Below are 16,272 nucleotides of genomic sequence, written 5' to 3'. Positions count from 1 at the left end.
CACAACCACAGGCATGCTTCAAGTTATTGTTCAGATTATGTCATATAACTGAAATTGTCACAAAAAACGTGAAATGTGTTCATCACTCAAATTTTCATCATTTCACGGAAAATTTCATGAAGAATTTGCCAGATACAGTATGTTCATTTACAATCTCTGTATGTCAACGTTGAAAATGGACTATGTCTATTATATAAAGTTATCTGGCCGGTAATACACCCATGAAATGCAATTTCTATTTCAAAGTAGTATCATGTGATATTAACTTCTTGTTGACATGGTTGCCATGGTTATGTTTTGTATTTTCTCTTTGAATGCTACGCTAAGGTAAATAATTTGATTACAAACTTTATATATTTGAATTAAACGACTAAATGTTTTTTTAGCTAGCTAACACGCAAAATTATAATGAAGACACGATGAAATGAAACTGGTCATAGGTCCTGAAAAGATGACATGTCTGTATCTAGCTAAACTCAGTGTTATACTTTAAGTCTCCTGTGAAGTGATTTATTCAGACTTCTGTCTCCAAACAAGTCCAAGCTTCTGTCTTTGATGGCTGTGCATGCATGGTGCTTTTCAAGGTGGCAGTGACACCTCCTTTTTATTAGTTTAAGTGCTGACAGAAGTGGCGGGACCTCTTTCAATACAGCTCCAGAATTAGACAGGCCCTTTATAAAAGTACTTAGAAGTCAAGGATACTGTCCTGAAATTGCTTTCATGCTCAGAGCCTTTCTTTGTATCAGGAGAATACTTTTGCAGAATGGTGTGCATGCAGGGATTCAGTCGAACGCTTGTCCCATTTCTTAGTAATGAGGCCCATTCCTATCTCTGTTCTGCACTCAGTCTGCGTCCGTCTGGCTCACCCTCTCTCTCTCTCTCTCTCTTTGTCTCTTTCTTTTTCCCCCTCTATCTCTCGCTCACACACACTCATAGTCGCTCAGCTTTAGCCTGGAAATCTTTTTATTTTGCTTGATTGGGCTGTATCTGTCTGCAGATTACTGCTTGCATCACTGTGCTCTCACTGCTCTGACCACACACACAAAAAAAAAAACCTTTTTCCCATATTCCCATCCAATCACACACTGGTTTCCCCTCTGCATGTGCACACACTGAACAACACACACCTCATTACGCTGCATTAAGTCCGCTATCTTTCGTTAACTCTTATTTTCACATTACTCCTCGCTGAATTGTAGGTTTTATTGGTGTCTGGTTTCATATAATAATGGTATGTAGTCATTTCAACAGCAGGAGAAAATGCAAATTAGGAACATGAAATGACTTACTACCACTTTAAATTACATAGCAGTAAAGAAGGTTTCTCCTGCAGATTCTCCGTCATTTCCCCGATATAAACCTCAGTTTTTTTCACAACACAAAAGATTGGCAGTGATTTTAAAACAGTAAACACATCAAAACAAAACATTTAAATAATATATATATATTTATTTTAGTTTTAAGCCCTCTCTTTTTTTCTGCTTTGCATCATTCTCCATTCAAATGTCATCGTTTCTAAATCTTGACATGAATGACTTTCAGTTACTGTATTATTTAAACCATGAGTATTATCAAACCCACTCATATGCTGGCAGTAGTAGCTTGTTGGGTGAGTTACGACGAGCCCCTCAGCACCCTGCAGGCAGTTTGGAGCTGAGCAGTGTGTACTCTCTCTATATGTGTTTGTGTGTCACTTCCAAGTCTTTATGCGCTGTCATTCATTTGTCTCTGTGATGCCTCAGCTGTCACTCACTCACCCAAGTCCAGTCTGCCAGAAAAAGCCTCGGACATGACCGAAGCTTTTTCATTTTTGTCCCTGTGGTGGAAGAAATGCTGTTGTGTAGCTCCACCTTGTGGTTAACGCCTTTATCTCACTGTGTATCATAGTTCTTTTTGTGTTTCTCCTTACATTAAATGCAAAAAAAGTAATGAATTTATTGCTTGATATAATACAGGTATCCATGTTTAGTGTACAGGATCAGTTTGCAGTAAATGTGGGAGAACTGCTTAAGAGATTTCGATTGCATCACTTGTTAGATGCCATCAATACACCCTGAGTGAGCTTCATCTCCACTCTCACATCACCACCTTCATCATCACTCAGATCATATTAATTTGCTCATCACCTGTCTGATGATACAAAGTCTGTGATGAGAATCCTTTATGTGTTGTTGCATGCTGGTATGTTTGGGTATGCAGGTCTATTTAAAGAACTCCTCATTCCCAAATGGCCACAGGTGCCGGGTCTGGCATGCTTTTGTATGACAGATGGACCTGCCACCTTGGTCTCCCCATGTACATGTTCCCTTCTCTTCCTTCCCCTGTCTCTCTCTCACTCTCTCTCACACAAATACACACTCACACACACACACACACACACACCCACACACACTCTATCATTTCCGGCTTCTCGCTCCCTGGATTTTCTTCCTAAGTGCACTTTTGTGTTTCTTCTCAAAAAACCATATAAATATTTGAATAGTCCATGCATACATAATATCTAGTGTAAATCTTATTTCTTTTTTACATTTATTTTACCATTTAAAAAACTCCAGGCTTTAGAAAATCCACAAGTTCCAAGTTTCCTTAAATGAAAAAAAACATTTGATTAATAATGAAACAGAGGTATTACCTAATTGGTATGTTGGCAGCTGTTTAATATGTAGTGTCATGGCTCATCTGCCTTATTGGAAGATTTGTCAAACCATGTGTTCATGGAGTGCATTTTCAGAGAGTTAGTGTATGTGTTTGACGAGAGCGCTGAATGTCTTCTCTTTGCCATCATCTCGGTGACGGGATGAGACTATTCACATGGTTTTAAAAGGGCTGTGTTCTTATCAAACATGGTATATTGGAGGCGTTTCTGAACACTACTGACAAATACATCTGTAGACTCAGCGAGCATGCTGGTTAAGCACATTAGGGATTTATACACACTGATTATGTATGTGTACAATAGGTGTGCGCATGTTTGATCAATACAGACTTGTTTGAACATTTTATTCATAAGACAGAAACCATTTCAATGCACTCTTGATATATGAAGGTTCGGGACTTTAGAGTTGGTTCTTTGCATGGACAAGAGTCTTGTGCTTTGTCTCCTTTTGCGTTGTGAAAACTAGTATCCTAACCTGTGTAAAAAAAAACAACTGCACTCCACATTGTATTTTGTGCGGTGCTGAGCTCTGTCTGTACATCGTAGGTAGAATCTCCTGACGTTCCCTATGATGACGAGGCGTGGCCTCATCCAGAGGGAGAGAGGCTGAACGAAGTCCCAGCCCCGCCTTTCTCCTCCCTCTATCCTCAAAGCCACGCCTACTACCAGGTAACCCTGCTTCTCCGCCTGTCGCATGCACTCTTAGATGTGTTCTTTGGTGTTATGTTGTTGGTTGTTAGACGTTGTTTTGTCTCTGAGGCCTACGTTATATGAGCATGCAGTTCTTATTTTTTGAAATGGGTTTATTTTTTGTGTTTTTGAGACAGTTATGCAGATTGGCTAAGATTTCTGAAGCTGTTGGAGTTGTTGGTTGAAATCCACAGCATCCTACAACAACTTCCACCTCATGTACAACTATTTAGATGTGCCTTGTGGCTTTTTAGCATCAGTAAATTGTTTATAGGACACTTATCCTCTGTACAAACGGAGCTAAAGGGTCAGAGATCTCAGCAGCAGTGAAAATTATGGAAAAAAATAACTTCCATTTATATTCTTAAAAATGTCGCATTAGGAAGGGAGGCTTTTTAATGTCCTCTTAGATCATGGTTAGAGGCTTTGGGGTTTAATTAAGAGAAGCAACACAATCAACAAGTGTACGACAATGTATGTGCAATGTGTGCTTTGTTTGCACCCTCTAAGGATATGCTCACCACCCTGAGGGTTAAACACTTTCACATGTAGCATCTTTAAACCTGTTCTGCAGCATGCTCACTCTTCTTTAAATAATTTTACATAAATATATACACCCTAAAAACCTCTGACACACGTATCTTGTCTTGCCAGAACCAAAACACAGCTTATGTTGCCCTTTGAACTTCATGCTGTAAGTCAGGAGCACATTATCACAGCATGCTAATGCTCAGGATGTTTGTAAAAACACAAGTATTTTACCCATTTAAAATTCCAACTTTACTTAATACTGAATTAAGTAAGATCAAAACATATCAGAAATGAAATATTAAGTGTTCCACTATGTAGTCTTTGACCATATTCCCTGTTGGACTAGTCTGTAGAGATAATGTTTATGAGGAAGAAACAGAAAGGAGGAGATTAGAGAACTGTTTCCTCTTCTCATCCACCCTGGTAGATTTAGTTTGGATGCAGTGGCAGTTTGTAAACTGCAGGAGGCAGTAGAGGCAGAGGAATGAAACAATCGTGTGTGTTTCCTTTATGAAAAATCTGACTTAACTGAATTCATCAAAGTGGTTAATAGAAGGCGTCATGACTGAATGACTGAATGTTGTTATTGAAGTGAGTCAGTAAATTAAATAGCAGGGCTTATTGTTAAGAGCATTGACTAATAAAAAAACAGCCACCACTGCAGCAGTATCATTGACTTTGCTGAGACTACACCTCAGACAAAATTTATATGTACTGCAGTGACTAGAGAGACGGTTAAAAATGACTTGCATTTTTTTCTGTAGCACACAAACAACCAGACACACATACAGTCCACTCAGAGACCCTATAGTGCCTCTTAGTCATTAAGCTAATGCAGATAATTAGGAAGGAAGCAAAGACTGAGAGGGCCAGGGAGCAGCAAGAGATGGGATAAAGAGAGAATTACAGGCAGACAGACACAGAGAGAGAGGGGGGCAGATTTGTTGCTGGATTTTAACCAAGCTGTCAGTCAGCAAAATCACTCCTCCCTAGTGAATCTCTCCCCCTCCTGTGGATACAGTAATAGAAATCAAGAGTCAGTAAGGCTTTGAGGTTTATTAAACCAGCTACTGTACATATAGCAAGCAAACCCCCTCTTTTTACTGGCTTGTGTGTCTAGAGTTGAAATGGTTTCTTTAATTCGCTCACGTTAAAAACATTTTTCTTTTTTTACAACAGTACCGAAGTGACAAAAACTGCAGTTCCCACAATTGCACATGAGGCTGGCTACAAAGTGAGCCCCAAGTCGACCTTACAGCAGTTTTAAACAACATTACAGCCTGGTGTTTTAAAGGTTTATTGTCTTTATAGCTCTTCTCCCTTTTGATGACAAACATACCGGAGTGAATCTTTATTAGAGCTGTTAACATTATTTTAAGGCTTAATGTTAAAGGCCTACAAAGTAACTTTAATCAACCAATATGTTTTTGTTTGGTAACAAATTCGAAGCAAATGTTATCTCAAGGCACTTTCCACTTATTTTAGTGCTTTTAATGCCTTTATTAGAGAGACAGGACAGTGGATAAAGTTGGAAATCAGGGAGACAAAGAGAGAGAGGGGAATGGTATCCGCCAAAGGAGCCACAGGTTGGATTCTAATCTAGCTGCCCTATTTGAGGACTGTACATGGGGCATGCAAAAAGACCACCAGGCCAAAAACCCCTCCTTTTTTAACAGGCAGAATCCACAAGCACAACCAGACTCATGTTAAACAGCTGTCTTCCACATCTGTGTTGGGCTTGAAAAGATGGACAGAAGGATATCCTGAAAGAGAGAGATGGAGAGAAACAGATCTGCAACAAGAAATATAACAATGTGGCTCCAAAAACAACAGGATGGAAATAGTCAAAATCACAAACTCTTTACACAGTATTTAGTCATCAACCAATAGGTAAAAGTGAAATTGGATTCCATTACAACATATATGTTTATTTATTTACTCCATTGGTATTGTTATTTAGCACAACGAAAAAGAGCCGACAACTGTTCCTTCAGCATTGTGAAAGATGAGCTGACTGCAAACATGTCCTCATCAACAAATATCTCTCTCTTTAAGTGTTAAACATTCCACTGTGGTCACAGCGTGTCTCTATCTTTGTCTGTCTACTCCTTAATCATTAAAACACACATTTTTTTTCTACTTTCACCATAAAATTATTGATAAAAGTTTCCTTGTATCAAACTGTTGAGAACAATTTGTACTGCACAGCTAAGGAATAGAGCCAGCCAGCCCACCCACAAACACGATCTAAGAGGATTAATATTTGTTCTGGCTGATTGAGAAACTCCTTGTGCTGTAGCCAGTGCTTTACTTGCTCTGCAGTGCTTTATGTCTACTCCATATACACTGTATTTACCAGGGGAGCCTGATGTAGCTCTTTAAAATGAGCCTTACCAGAAACTGAAGGGATCTAATGGACAGGCTGAGGAGCAGCCAAAATGGTTAGATACGACTGGAATGGACTGCAGTATAGATCTGTATGGCATCTGGTTTACAGCACTTCTAGCTGCTTCATCCTCCCTTTATGGGACACAGATCTGATATTTATTATGGTTTCATTGAAAGCCATTTTAAAGTTGAAGGTGAACTGATTCAGTATGGCAGGACACCAAAGAGTGTTTGTATTCAACATACAGCTGCTTCTACAGCTCGTCCAAACAAATAAGTAAATACTCTTAATAGTAAGTTGAGTAAGAATGAGGTCTCTACTATATTTTATATCCTAACAAAATGCATTGTCACTGGGTGACTGTGCCAGCAGGTCTAGACAGACGAGCCTTATGCACAGGGACTTCAAATGCTGTAGGTTGTGGGTCAGTTTGTGGTGGGACCACAGCCAGGGCAGGAGAAAGAGCAAATCATTGAACACTGCATTTTGTATGCTAAGCTATCACTAGCCTGGCCTACCTGTGGAGGATGTGAGGGCAATGTTGGCTTTCTCAGCAGTTGAACATTAAACATGCATGATGTGTGCTTTTATTTAATTGGTCCTGAAATATTAATACAGCTGGCATTCACTCACTGACATTTGACTGGAGAGAGAGAGAGAAAGAGAGAGAGAGAGAGAGAGAGAGAGAGAGAGAGAGAGAGAGAGAGACAGAGAGAACTAGAGAGAGAGGCTTATAAAGGCAGGGTTGAATGTAATGTGTCAGTGGATTGTTGCTGTGTCAGCAGACATGTCCTTGTATTTGGCTATTTGTTACGGTGGCTAGCTGCTGACACACTTACTGTAGGGAATGACTGGCAGATGCTAATGATATGCTTCCACTTCCAAATCATGCTAGCTACGATGATAGCTTCTTACTGTGTCCCTACCCTGCTAGCATGATTGATATTGGGTTTTTTTCCCTTGCTGTATCAGGAGCGCAGGTTGCATTAATGATGTGATCTACAGCCATGTAGTTTTCAGACTGCAGCTGTGTTGTTTAGAGAGAGTGTGTTAAAGACAAGCGGCAACCTCCGGTGTGGAAAGATTAAGCTCATCCTTCAAAATCGTGCAGTTTGTCGAGGGTCCACTTGAGGCCGGCTGCATAAGCTTTGGAAGTCAGATACACACCCATTCAAAAAAAAAGCCTGTTTTTCCAGAAGAAAATAAAAAGTTTACAGCCTGGTTCAAAAAATGAAATACGTCTAATTACCTCATGTCTCGATTGGCACTCACTCTATGGGGGGATCATTTTTTGGTAACTCATCCGTTTTTATTTCTATGAAGGATAAGCGTTGTTCACAATAAGGGTCATAGTTGACCTGATTGACAGACAGGCGCTGTGTAACAGAGCCCGTGGTTAGGCTGACTGAAAGAGGCATAATTCACAGAATGATGACCTCTATCGATGGGACTCCAAAGGCTCAGGCTCTGTCCATTCATATTTACAGTCTATGGTTAAAGAAGATACATTTAGCTAGTATTCTACCACGCAATGATTACCAATAAACGTAGAACAGACATCAGCTTTTGTGCACAGCTAACTTTTCCTCTGCTTCCATCATTAAGATCATTTATACTGTATGTTTCAAATTTCATTTCAGCCTCAGCTGTTCTTTGTCTTTAGTTACAACTCAAAAATGTAAACACAAGATTAAAACTAACAGGGTGAACACGATACACATTTTCTTTGAAATGATCACCATGGTTAGCATGATCGTTAGCCTGATGTTAGCATTTAGCTTAGGTAAACCCTCAATGAGCAACAAGTGTGTCTAGTCACTTCATCATGTTTTGTTTTTCTTGTGTTTTTTTTTTTTGTTGGGGGGGGACATACTATCTGCTTTCTCTGTTGGGCTAAGAATTTAACAAGCCAATTGTAACAATGTAATTCAATATAAAATAAACTCTCTAGCTAAGCACAGCTAATGGGAATTAAAAGGCTGTCTGCAACACTTGTATTTTACCCAAAGCTTTCCATGTTGTTCTGTGACAATCTCCATGAGAAAATACTGAAAGATTAGTAGTAACTAGTTACATTAAGACTGGTTTTGTCTGTAGCCTCAGTATTCTTTTAGCAGCTCGGTCAGGGGGTCTTCACTAGTCTACAGATACATTTCCCTGGAAATCACTTTCACCCTCCTCCTGTCAGACATGAGACAGCTTTCTTCGTGTTAAGCAAATAAATAAACATTAGAAAGTCCCCGTGACATCTTTTAAGATCACAATAAACAACACATTAGTCAGCCAGTGCCAGGTGTATTTCAGGACTCTGAAAGCTGTTGCCATAGAGACAGTTCCCAAGGAAACACAGGATGAAGATGTGACAGGGGTCTTGCTCCACCTGGCTAATCCTCAGGGAGGCTATCAGTGGATGTAGGCTAACTGTATTTATGACTAAGATGCTAGGAAATGGCTGAAAAGCCTCAGATTAGTTTGTTGTAGTGGGATCATAATTGCATCGTTAGTCAGACTGTAATCGATGATCGACCGAGCTGCATGCCTGGCTAACTATTCCAGTGCATGCTAAAGCCTCCAGGCCTTTAAGTCATGCTTTAGGGATGCTGGGAGGACATTTGCTAGCCTAGCCGTCTCTCCTCTCCTCTCCTCTCCTCTCCTCTCCTCTCCCCTCCTCTCCTCTCCTCTCCCCTCCTCTCCTCTCCTCTCCTCTCCTCTCCTCTCCTCTCCTCTCATCCTCTCCTGTCCTCTCCTCTCCTCTCCTCTTGTCTTCCCCTTTTCTTTCATCTCAGTCAGTGCCCAGCAACAGCCTGTTGTTTTCCATTCTGGAGTTGTGTGTGTACGTCTGCTTATGTGTGAGCATGTGTGTGTGTTTTTGTGTGTGTGATCATGAGAGAGAGTGTGTGGGAGCGCTTGGTGCTGCAGTGTCTGGAATCAGCCTCAGGAGAAGTTCTACACACACACATACACATAAACACACACACACACATACGTAGATAAAAAAACTACCAGCTGATTCATGCATGTACTCACAGTCACACACAAACACATAATAGTAGCAGACCTGTTGGTACCGTCCTTTAGAGTGTATTGTTGTTACTTCGAAACTGGGTGAACGTCTTTCTCTTATTTCACTATGCCTCTCTCTGTCTCTCCCACACACACACTCTCACACACACACCTTTGCACACCTACACACACATACACACTTCCATCTTATCTGTCTAGCCACCCTTAGCATTCGATTTCTTCTTCTGTGTCGGTAAACTTGGTCTCCTGCATAACCTGCAACAGGCATCATGTTTTAGGGTATGCGTCTGTGTGTGTGTGTGTGTGTGTGTGTGTATGTTTGGAGTAAGGGGGCTCTGTCATGTCATTGGCTGTCTAGAATGTTGGGGGCGTGGCTTGTACCGGTAACGATATCTGACAGTTAGAGAGAGAGGGAGAGAGAGGCTTCAGGTTGCAGCTCCATTAAAAGACTGGAGAAGACAATTTGCTGAAAGACAAAAAGAGAGAGGGGGAGAGAGGAGGTGGGTGTGGGCGTGGGTGGGTTAAAAGAAAAAGGGGAGAGAGAGAGAGAGAGAGACTGAATAATGTTCTGTACTGAGCGAGAGAGACGAGAGGAGAGAGGGAGACTTGGAGCGACATCACAGATGTAGGAGGGAGGGGAGGAGAGAAAACAGAAGAGTTGCAGAATGATTCTTCCAACCATCCACCTACTTCAGATGCTCTCCTCCTCCTCCTCGCTTGCATCCTTCCACCTTCCTCCTTCCATCCATCCCTCCCTTCTGTCTCCCTTCCATATTTAATGGGAGCGCACACAGTGACAGAAGGGAGATTGACTGGTCATCTCCTTGGACAGGAGGGAGGGAGGGAGGAAGAGGTGGGGTGGAGAGAGAAAGAGTGAACTCCCTCTAATAATCAATCCTCATATCCTGTCGTTTGCTTGGCCCACGCTCGCCCTCACTCTCTTTTGAAGAGAGGAGCTGAAGAAAGGAGATTTTGGACTGCCAGAGAGGAGGATGTTGGATATTTCTCCTGGCTAGAGAGAAGATGGGATGATGGAAAAACGGATGGACAACAATGACAAATGGGATGATGGATTAACCACTGGTTGGATGTACAGCGACCCTGATTGAACGACTAATGCTTCAACTCCACGAGGACTCTGTCTACCTGCTCGGGACTTTCTACCTTCTCCTCCAACTCCTCCTCCAGCTCCTCCTCCTCATCTCCCAATCTACCAGCTGCTCACTCCTTACTCCTGAGGGAGCTGAAGAGAAAAGAAAGAGATAATAGTAAGAGAAGAGGAGATCAAATTAGCAAAAAAAAAAAATAGCAACAAAATCCACTGCAGAAGAAGAGGGAGTGCTGGACTGTGTGTTTGACAACAACACTTTGGGAAAGAAAGAGAGAGAGAGAGAGAGAGAGAGAGAGAGAGCAGAGTGACGGAGGAGAGAAACTGGAGATGAAGCAGTGGAGAAGCGCTACAACATGAACTCGTCTGTCTAAGAGGAACAGACCGCAGAGAAGATGAACTATATTTTCGGTAACAACACTCTGTACCCCCGAAGCGCCAGAGTAGGCGGGGGGTCCGGCGGTCAAGGGGCGGGACTAGGAGTCAAACAGAAGCCGGGACCTAAGAGGGGCTCCTCAGAGGAGCTAGCACCTCCCCACACCTCCTCCCCTTCCACCTCCTCTCCCGCCTCCTCAGCTCCCTCCTCCTCCTCCTCTCGCTGGCAGCAGCTCCTTACGTTCTTCTCCAAAAGGAGTGCCTTCACTGACTGTATCACTGCTGGCCAGGTAACGCACACGTCACAATGTGTGTATAATGTGTATATGTGTATGGGTGTGTGTGTGTGTGTGTGTGTGTAGAGAGAGTGCTTTATGCTTGAGGGGTGGTAGGGGTGGGAGGCTTGTAACTTAACCTGGGTTTTTGTTTTGTGTGTATGTGTGTGTGTGTGTGTGTGTGTGTGTGTGTGTGTGTGTGTGTGTGTGTGTGTGTGTGTGTGTGTGTGTGTGTGTGTGTGTGTGTTCCTGTGTGTGTGTGTGTACATGAGGCCGGTCATTACATTAGCAAACTTTCTCTTGTTTCAGTTTCTTGGCCAAATCAGGGGAACAGGGAGGCATTCAGAAGCAGTAGGCTGGTTTTAAATTGAAGTTGAAGCAGCTCTCTGTTTGTGGTGGAGATAACGTTGTCATGGAAATGAGCCCTGGCATAGTGTATGAGACGTAGAGAGCTGGTGTGTTGCCATGGAAAAGCCATCATTTAGCTGATGATTGCATTCTCACCGTGCCAGTCCAGTGGCACTAGATGCTTTAAGTCCACACTGAAGCAAACATTACTGTGGTATGAAGGTGTGTGGCTGACCTGATAAGAAAGAAGGCACCTTTGTTCTATTTGTACCCAGTAAAGCCACAGAAACCCTGAGTTTAACAGAAAACAAAGCTTTGAATCTCGTTTACATATCATTTGAAGGGAATGTTTGACTTACTTGAAACAAACATATAGTGCAGTGATAGTGAAGTGCGACATAGCTAAGAGCCTGCCTACGGAGCTACGCCATTGCTCATGTGAGCCTCCTAAAGGATGTAACTGTGTCCACTGTCTTTGTAGAAACATTTAAGAATCAAAGCAAGTCTGGGCTGTTCCTTACACATGTTAGGGGACATCTATTGAAAAGACAATATTCCAGTAATAGCTTAAATGAAAAAAAGAAATAGAACCAAAAAGATGGTCTGTGGGAAAAATAAAGAAAAGATAGAGTGACGATGGGATACGATACAATTTTTGTCCCTAAGGGAAATTTGTCTTGGACTCAGTTGTATGTGTTTAGACATGGCCAATATATATTTCACCGTCCCCCAAGCCACAGCAATACATGATGCTGAATGTATTCTAATGTAGGTGATATACTGACTGTCTATAGAAACAAAAATGACTATCCCTTTAAGAAATCACAAGAAAGATTTAGTTTTTCTGCTACCAAAAGAATGTTGAAAACCAATAAAATACAATAGAAAAATACAATTTATACTTGTTACCATTGATCAAATCTGCTGGTTATATACAAATATATTGATCAGTTATTGCATGATTTGTCTTAAGCCATATTGGAATGTTTGAACTGTTGTTTAAAGTTGTCAAAAGACCCTATTAGAATGCTATAGTTTGCAACTAAATGAAAGGACACAGATATAGTTGTGCAGAGAAAGTGTCATAATCAGCAAACAAACAAGAAAACACAAAAGTGACCTTAATGTAGTTTTGTAAATGCACAAGTAACCAATGTTTGCTCTTTATCAAACTTGAATAGGAAATAGTGTGTGCAATAACTTTTACGATAAATTGTGTCATGATTATAAACTGTATCTGTATAAAGTGCTGCATCGCTGCTATTGGTACATGAAATAAAAAGTTGAGATATAATTTAAGATCTAAACTAACAGGTCCAAAAGGGGATGCCATAAACACTTTGTTTCAAGTAGAAATACACCTAACTGACTATTGCTGTCTTTTCATTATTGTGACATAAATACCTGTGCTCATGATGCCACTAATTAAAAAATAATGTACAATAAGCTTTATTTTAAACCCAATTTATCAGTAGCCCACTTGGCCAGTCAAATAAAGGACAATTGATACATTCATAAGTTATATCGGCTCAGTGTGTCATGGTTTTTTCTACTCCTCACAGATCCATAAATACAACCGACCTCCATGTCAGACGATTTGAGTCATCACACCACGACTTGCAAAGCAGTCATGAGAATCTATGAAAGACCCTGTAGGACAGGATGGTCTTTACATGATGCCTCCTTTGAGATGTTGAATACTCTGTATGAAGTGTCTAAAGCCTTGGGCAAGACACCTATCCTATGAGCACATTTCATTACTGAACACACAGTCCCTTCTTCTTAGTGTTCACATTATTGAATCCAAGGCACCTTTCTTTAATTAAAAAAAACTGATACATCGTGTGCACAGACACATAATCCCTTTCATTTATGAGCATTTAAAATGCACACCATCTGGCCTTGAAAGATGTTTATGGTTCTAGATTCTGATGAGATACTTATATTTAGTCCCACCCCTGCTCCATCTGCTGATACTGGATACCAGAAGTCCGAGTCAACAGAACTGCAAGAATACTTTGTTCTTCAGAATGGTCTGCTTTAGAGGTTTCTCTTGTGATTTCAACCTACAATATTCACACCCTCATGAACTAACTTAGTAAGACTTAACATTTGAGAAACTGCCAACAATATTTTTGTCCTGAAAAGATCAGAAAAAGTTTTATTATAATTAGTATTATTCAGTATATTAATTAAATGTCAGTCTTTTTCCTGAAATGTTCCACACAGTCCGGAGCTTTCCATCCAAATCTGCAGCAAATTGTGCTAAATTTCATAACACTGTCCAAAAACAGTAAAGCAACACAGCATTATAAAGGTTTGTAATAGTTACATGAAGCATTGTTTAGTGAATTTGATCAAGTTGTGAAGTATGTTCAATGAGATGCAGTGTTTGACAATGTTTCTCTTGTAGAGTTCTGTTATATCCTCGCACTGGACGATGGTAGAGAGATGACGTCACTACTTAGATGATGTGGAAAATATATATTTATATATGTCTCATGCATTGATTTCAACAACGTTAACACATTTAATGTTTTGTCAACCAACGTTTTCAGTCTCTTTAGGGAGGCGTAGGCTTCACCAGACATCTAATGACATGTCATGATTTCATTTCTAAACCTGTTTTATTCACGCTTTGTTACATTTTTGACAATTTTTCTGCAACAGCAAAATGGTAAAAACTTTTTATTTTTCAGTTGAAATGAAAACAGGTTACACACTTTTTTTTGTACAGTATATGACAAATTAGGTAATGACTTCATTGGATCCAAAGCTGCATTATTGATCAGAAACTCCTGAGTGGACGGGGGACCACTCACGATGTTCAACCCTGCAGCACTTATACAGCTGTCTGCAGATTTACAGCACGGCCCATGGAAAAAGTTAACCCGCCCTCTCACAGTAATCATATTGGCAAGTGATTTCCCAAGGTGTTGCCATTTTCCTGTCTAAGGCACTTACTGCATGACTGATAGGCCATTATAGTAAACAAACACACACAAACACCCACACAGATTTAGGTCCTGTCCAAAGAGAGAACTTTTTTTTTCTCACTTTTTGATGTAAGTGGTTTGGATCTGCTGATTTTGCTGCTTAGGTTGGATTGAAAATACTCCATGATAACTTTTTAAAATGTGTTTTTGTGTGTTTAAATGACATTGTCAGCATCAGCAATAGATACAGTTGCATCATAGTTGGGGGCGGGGCGTCCTGAGTGGGAAAATAATCCATTTCCCCCAGCTACCAATTATACAAATATGCAGATTTTAAACTCTGATGCAAACTGTATATTCGTTACCTATTGGAAAATGTGATGCGAAGAAAGCTCAGTTTCTCAGATCTATTTCACTTCCCTTTTAACTTTTAACCCAACATTCATGATCCTACTGAAACCATCTTACACTGTTTGGATAAGGAGAAAATAACGTTAAAGTTAACTGTAGGGTGCTGCAGTGCTGACTACAGACATAGACATGTTTGGATTTTGGATCCCACTGGCGAGTAAGCTCGTCCTCCCGCCTGCCTCCCTCCCGTCTCTCCTACTAGGCTCTGTGCTTCCATTGGGTAAAATATAAAACTTCAGAATTTGATTTTTCAGTTTATTTGTAATTAAGAAGCGCACACAGCAGCCCTTCAGCATTGTGTCTAGCGGTTTGTTTCCCCCCTCTGCGCGAAACAGATGTAGCGTTTCCTGGGTGTTCTCCTTGACACCGTCTGTATCTATACAACTGTTAGGAGCCTTATTTACATTCATAGAGTGGAGACCCCTCTTAGAGTCAGTGACAATGTACGTGTTCATACATGACCTTTATAGAAAGCGTCAGACGGCATGCCCCTGAAATCCCTCTGAGTTGCTTGTACACATATTTCCAGGGCAGGAAGGAGAGCGTCTCAGGACGGAGGCAAGCCATTAAAAAGGGACAACATAGTCTGAAACTATGATTAAGTTTTTGCCTTTTTATCAATGCTGCGTGTAGTTTGACATATACTCAGTAGAAACGACAGAAAATACTGACAAAGAAACATAAAGAGGATGGCATCGTACAGGGATTCACTGAAGTTAACCCTGCTGCTGCACACGTGCTGCAAATAAACATGCAGGACAGGTCAGGCACACCTGTCATGACCATCAGGCCATGGCTGTATTGAACAAAGTGTTTGTCTGGTAGCAATGTGCTGGGAGGAGGACATGTTGCCTACAATTGGTAGGTGTGTTAATTTAGATATACGCTCCAGGATCGTACAAGAGGATACAAACAAACAACAGATGTAGTTGTATTGGTTGAAGGAATAGTTGATTGGTATGTGTCACTACATGCTGGGGTCATAGCTGTTACATTTTAGTTATGAAGCAAAATGCACATAACATTTCTATGCTGTATAAAACTCAGTTTAAAAAAAAAGCCGAATCAGTGTGGAATGAAAATGTAAGATGTAGAGGCCTGGTATATGTTAGAGCTCAGACATGTTTTATCTTCTCTGGAATGCGTTCAATACTAAATCTCTTCCCTTTTCTGTCAAATAGCAGTATTGATGCCTTGAGCTATTAGCCCATCAGCAATATGTCTGCCTCAGTGGCTCCAGTGTTGACGTTAGCTTGTCTTCAGTTTGATTTTTCTCCCATTAGAGACCAGAAAAGAGAAAAAACGATCTTCTGCCTTCTCCCTGCTGAGTTGAATGCAGAATTGCTGTTGCCTCAGGAGCTGCTTGGCAAAGTGTCATATCTTATTTTTTTTACAAGTTTAATATCTCATACTGTACAATATCTTCACCTGTGTTCAAAAGCCTTCCCGCTTCGCCCAACTCTTTTCCATTGTATTTGTGCTCATTCCATTGTTTTTGTTGTCAACACAAACAGAAGCCCGCTCCCCCC

General features: G+C 40.8%; 1 protein-coding gene across 9 annotated transcripts in view; it reads left to right on the top strand.

The window, feature by feature from the left end:
- Nucleotides 1-16,272, top strand: part of LOC109997158 (discs large homolog 1-like protein) — a 117,079-nt gene that overhangs the window by 32,934 nt on the left and 67,873 nt on the right. For 4 of the 9 annotated variants that reach the window (XM_065955617.1, XM_065955618.1, XM_065955619.1 and 1 more), the window contains one exon: nucleotides 3,203-3,325. The exons of 3 other annotated variants lie outside the window; for them this stretch is intronic. In XM_065955617.1, coding sequence (XP_065811689.1) covers nucleotides 3,203-3,325 — 123 coding nt within the window. Of the gene's footprint in view, nucleotides 1-3,202; nucleotides 3,326-9,829; nucleotides 11,064-16,272 lie in introns of those variants that run through there. 2 more of the 9 variants (XM_065955625.1, XM_065955623.1) reach the window with 1 other exon arrangement.

The sequence above is a fragment of the Labrus bergylta genome, chromosome 6 (genome assembly GCF_963930695.1).
Source record: "Labrus bergylta chromosome 6, fLabBer1.1, whole genome shotgun sequence".
Lineage (NCBI taxonomy): Eukaryota > Metazoa > Chordata > Actinopteri > Labriformes > Labridae > Labrus > Labrus bergylta.
Note: the sequence above shows the minus strand (reverse complement) of the source record. Positions and strands in the feature narration are given on the sequence as shown.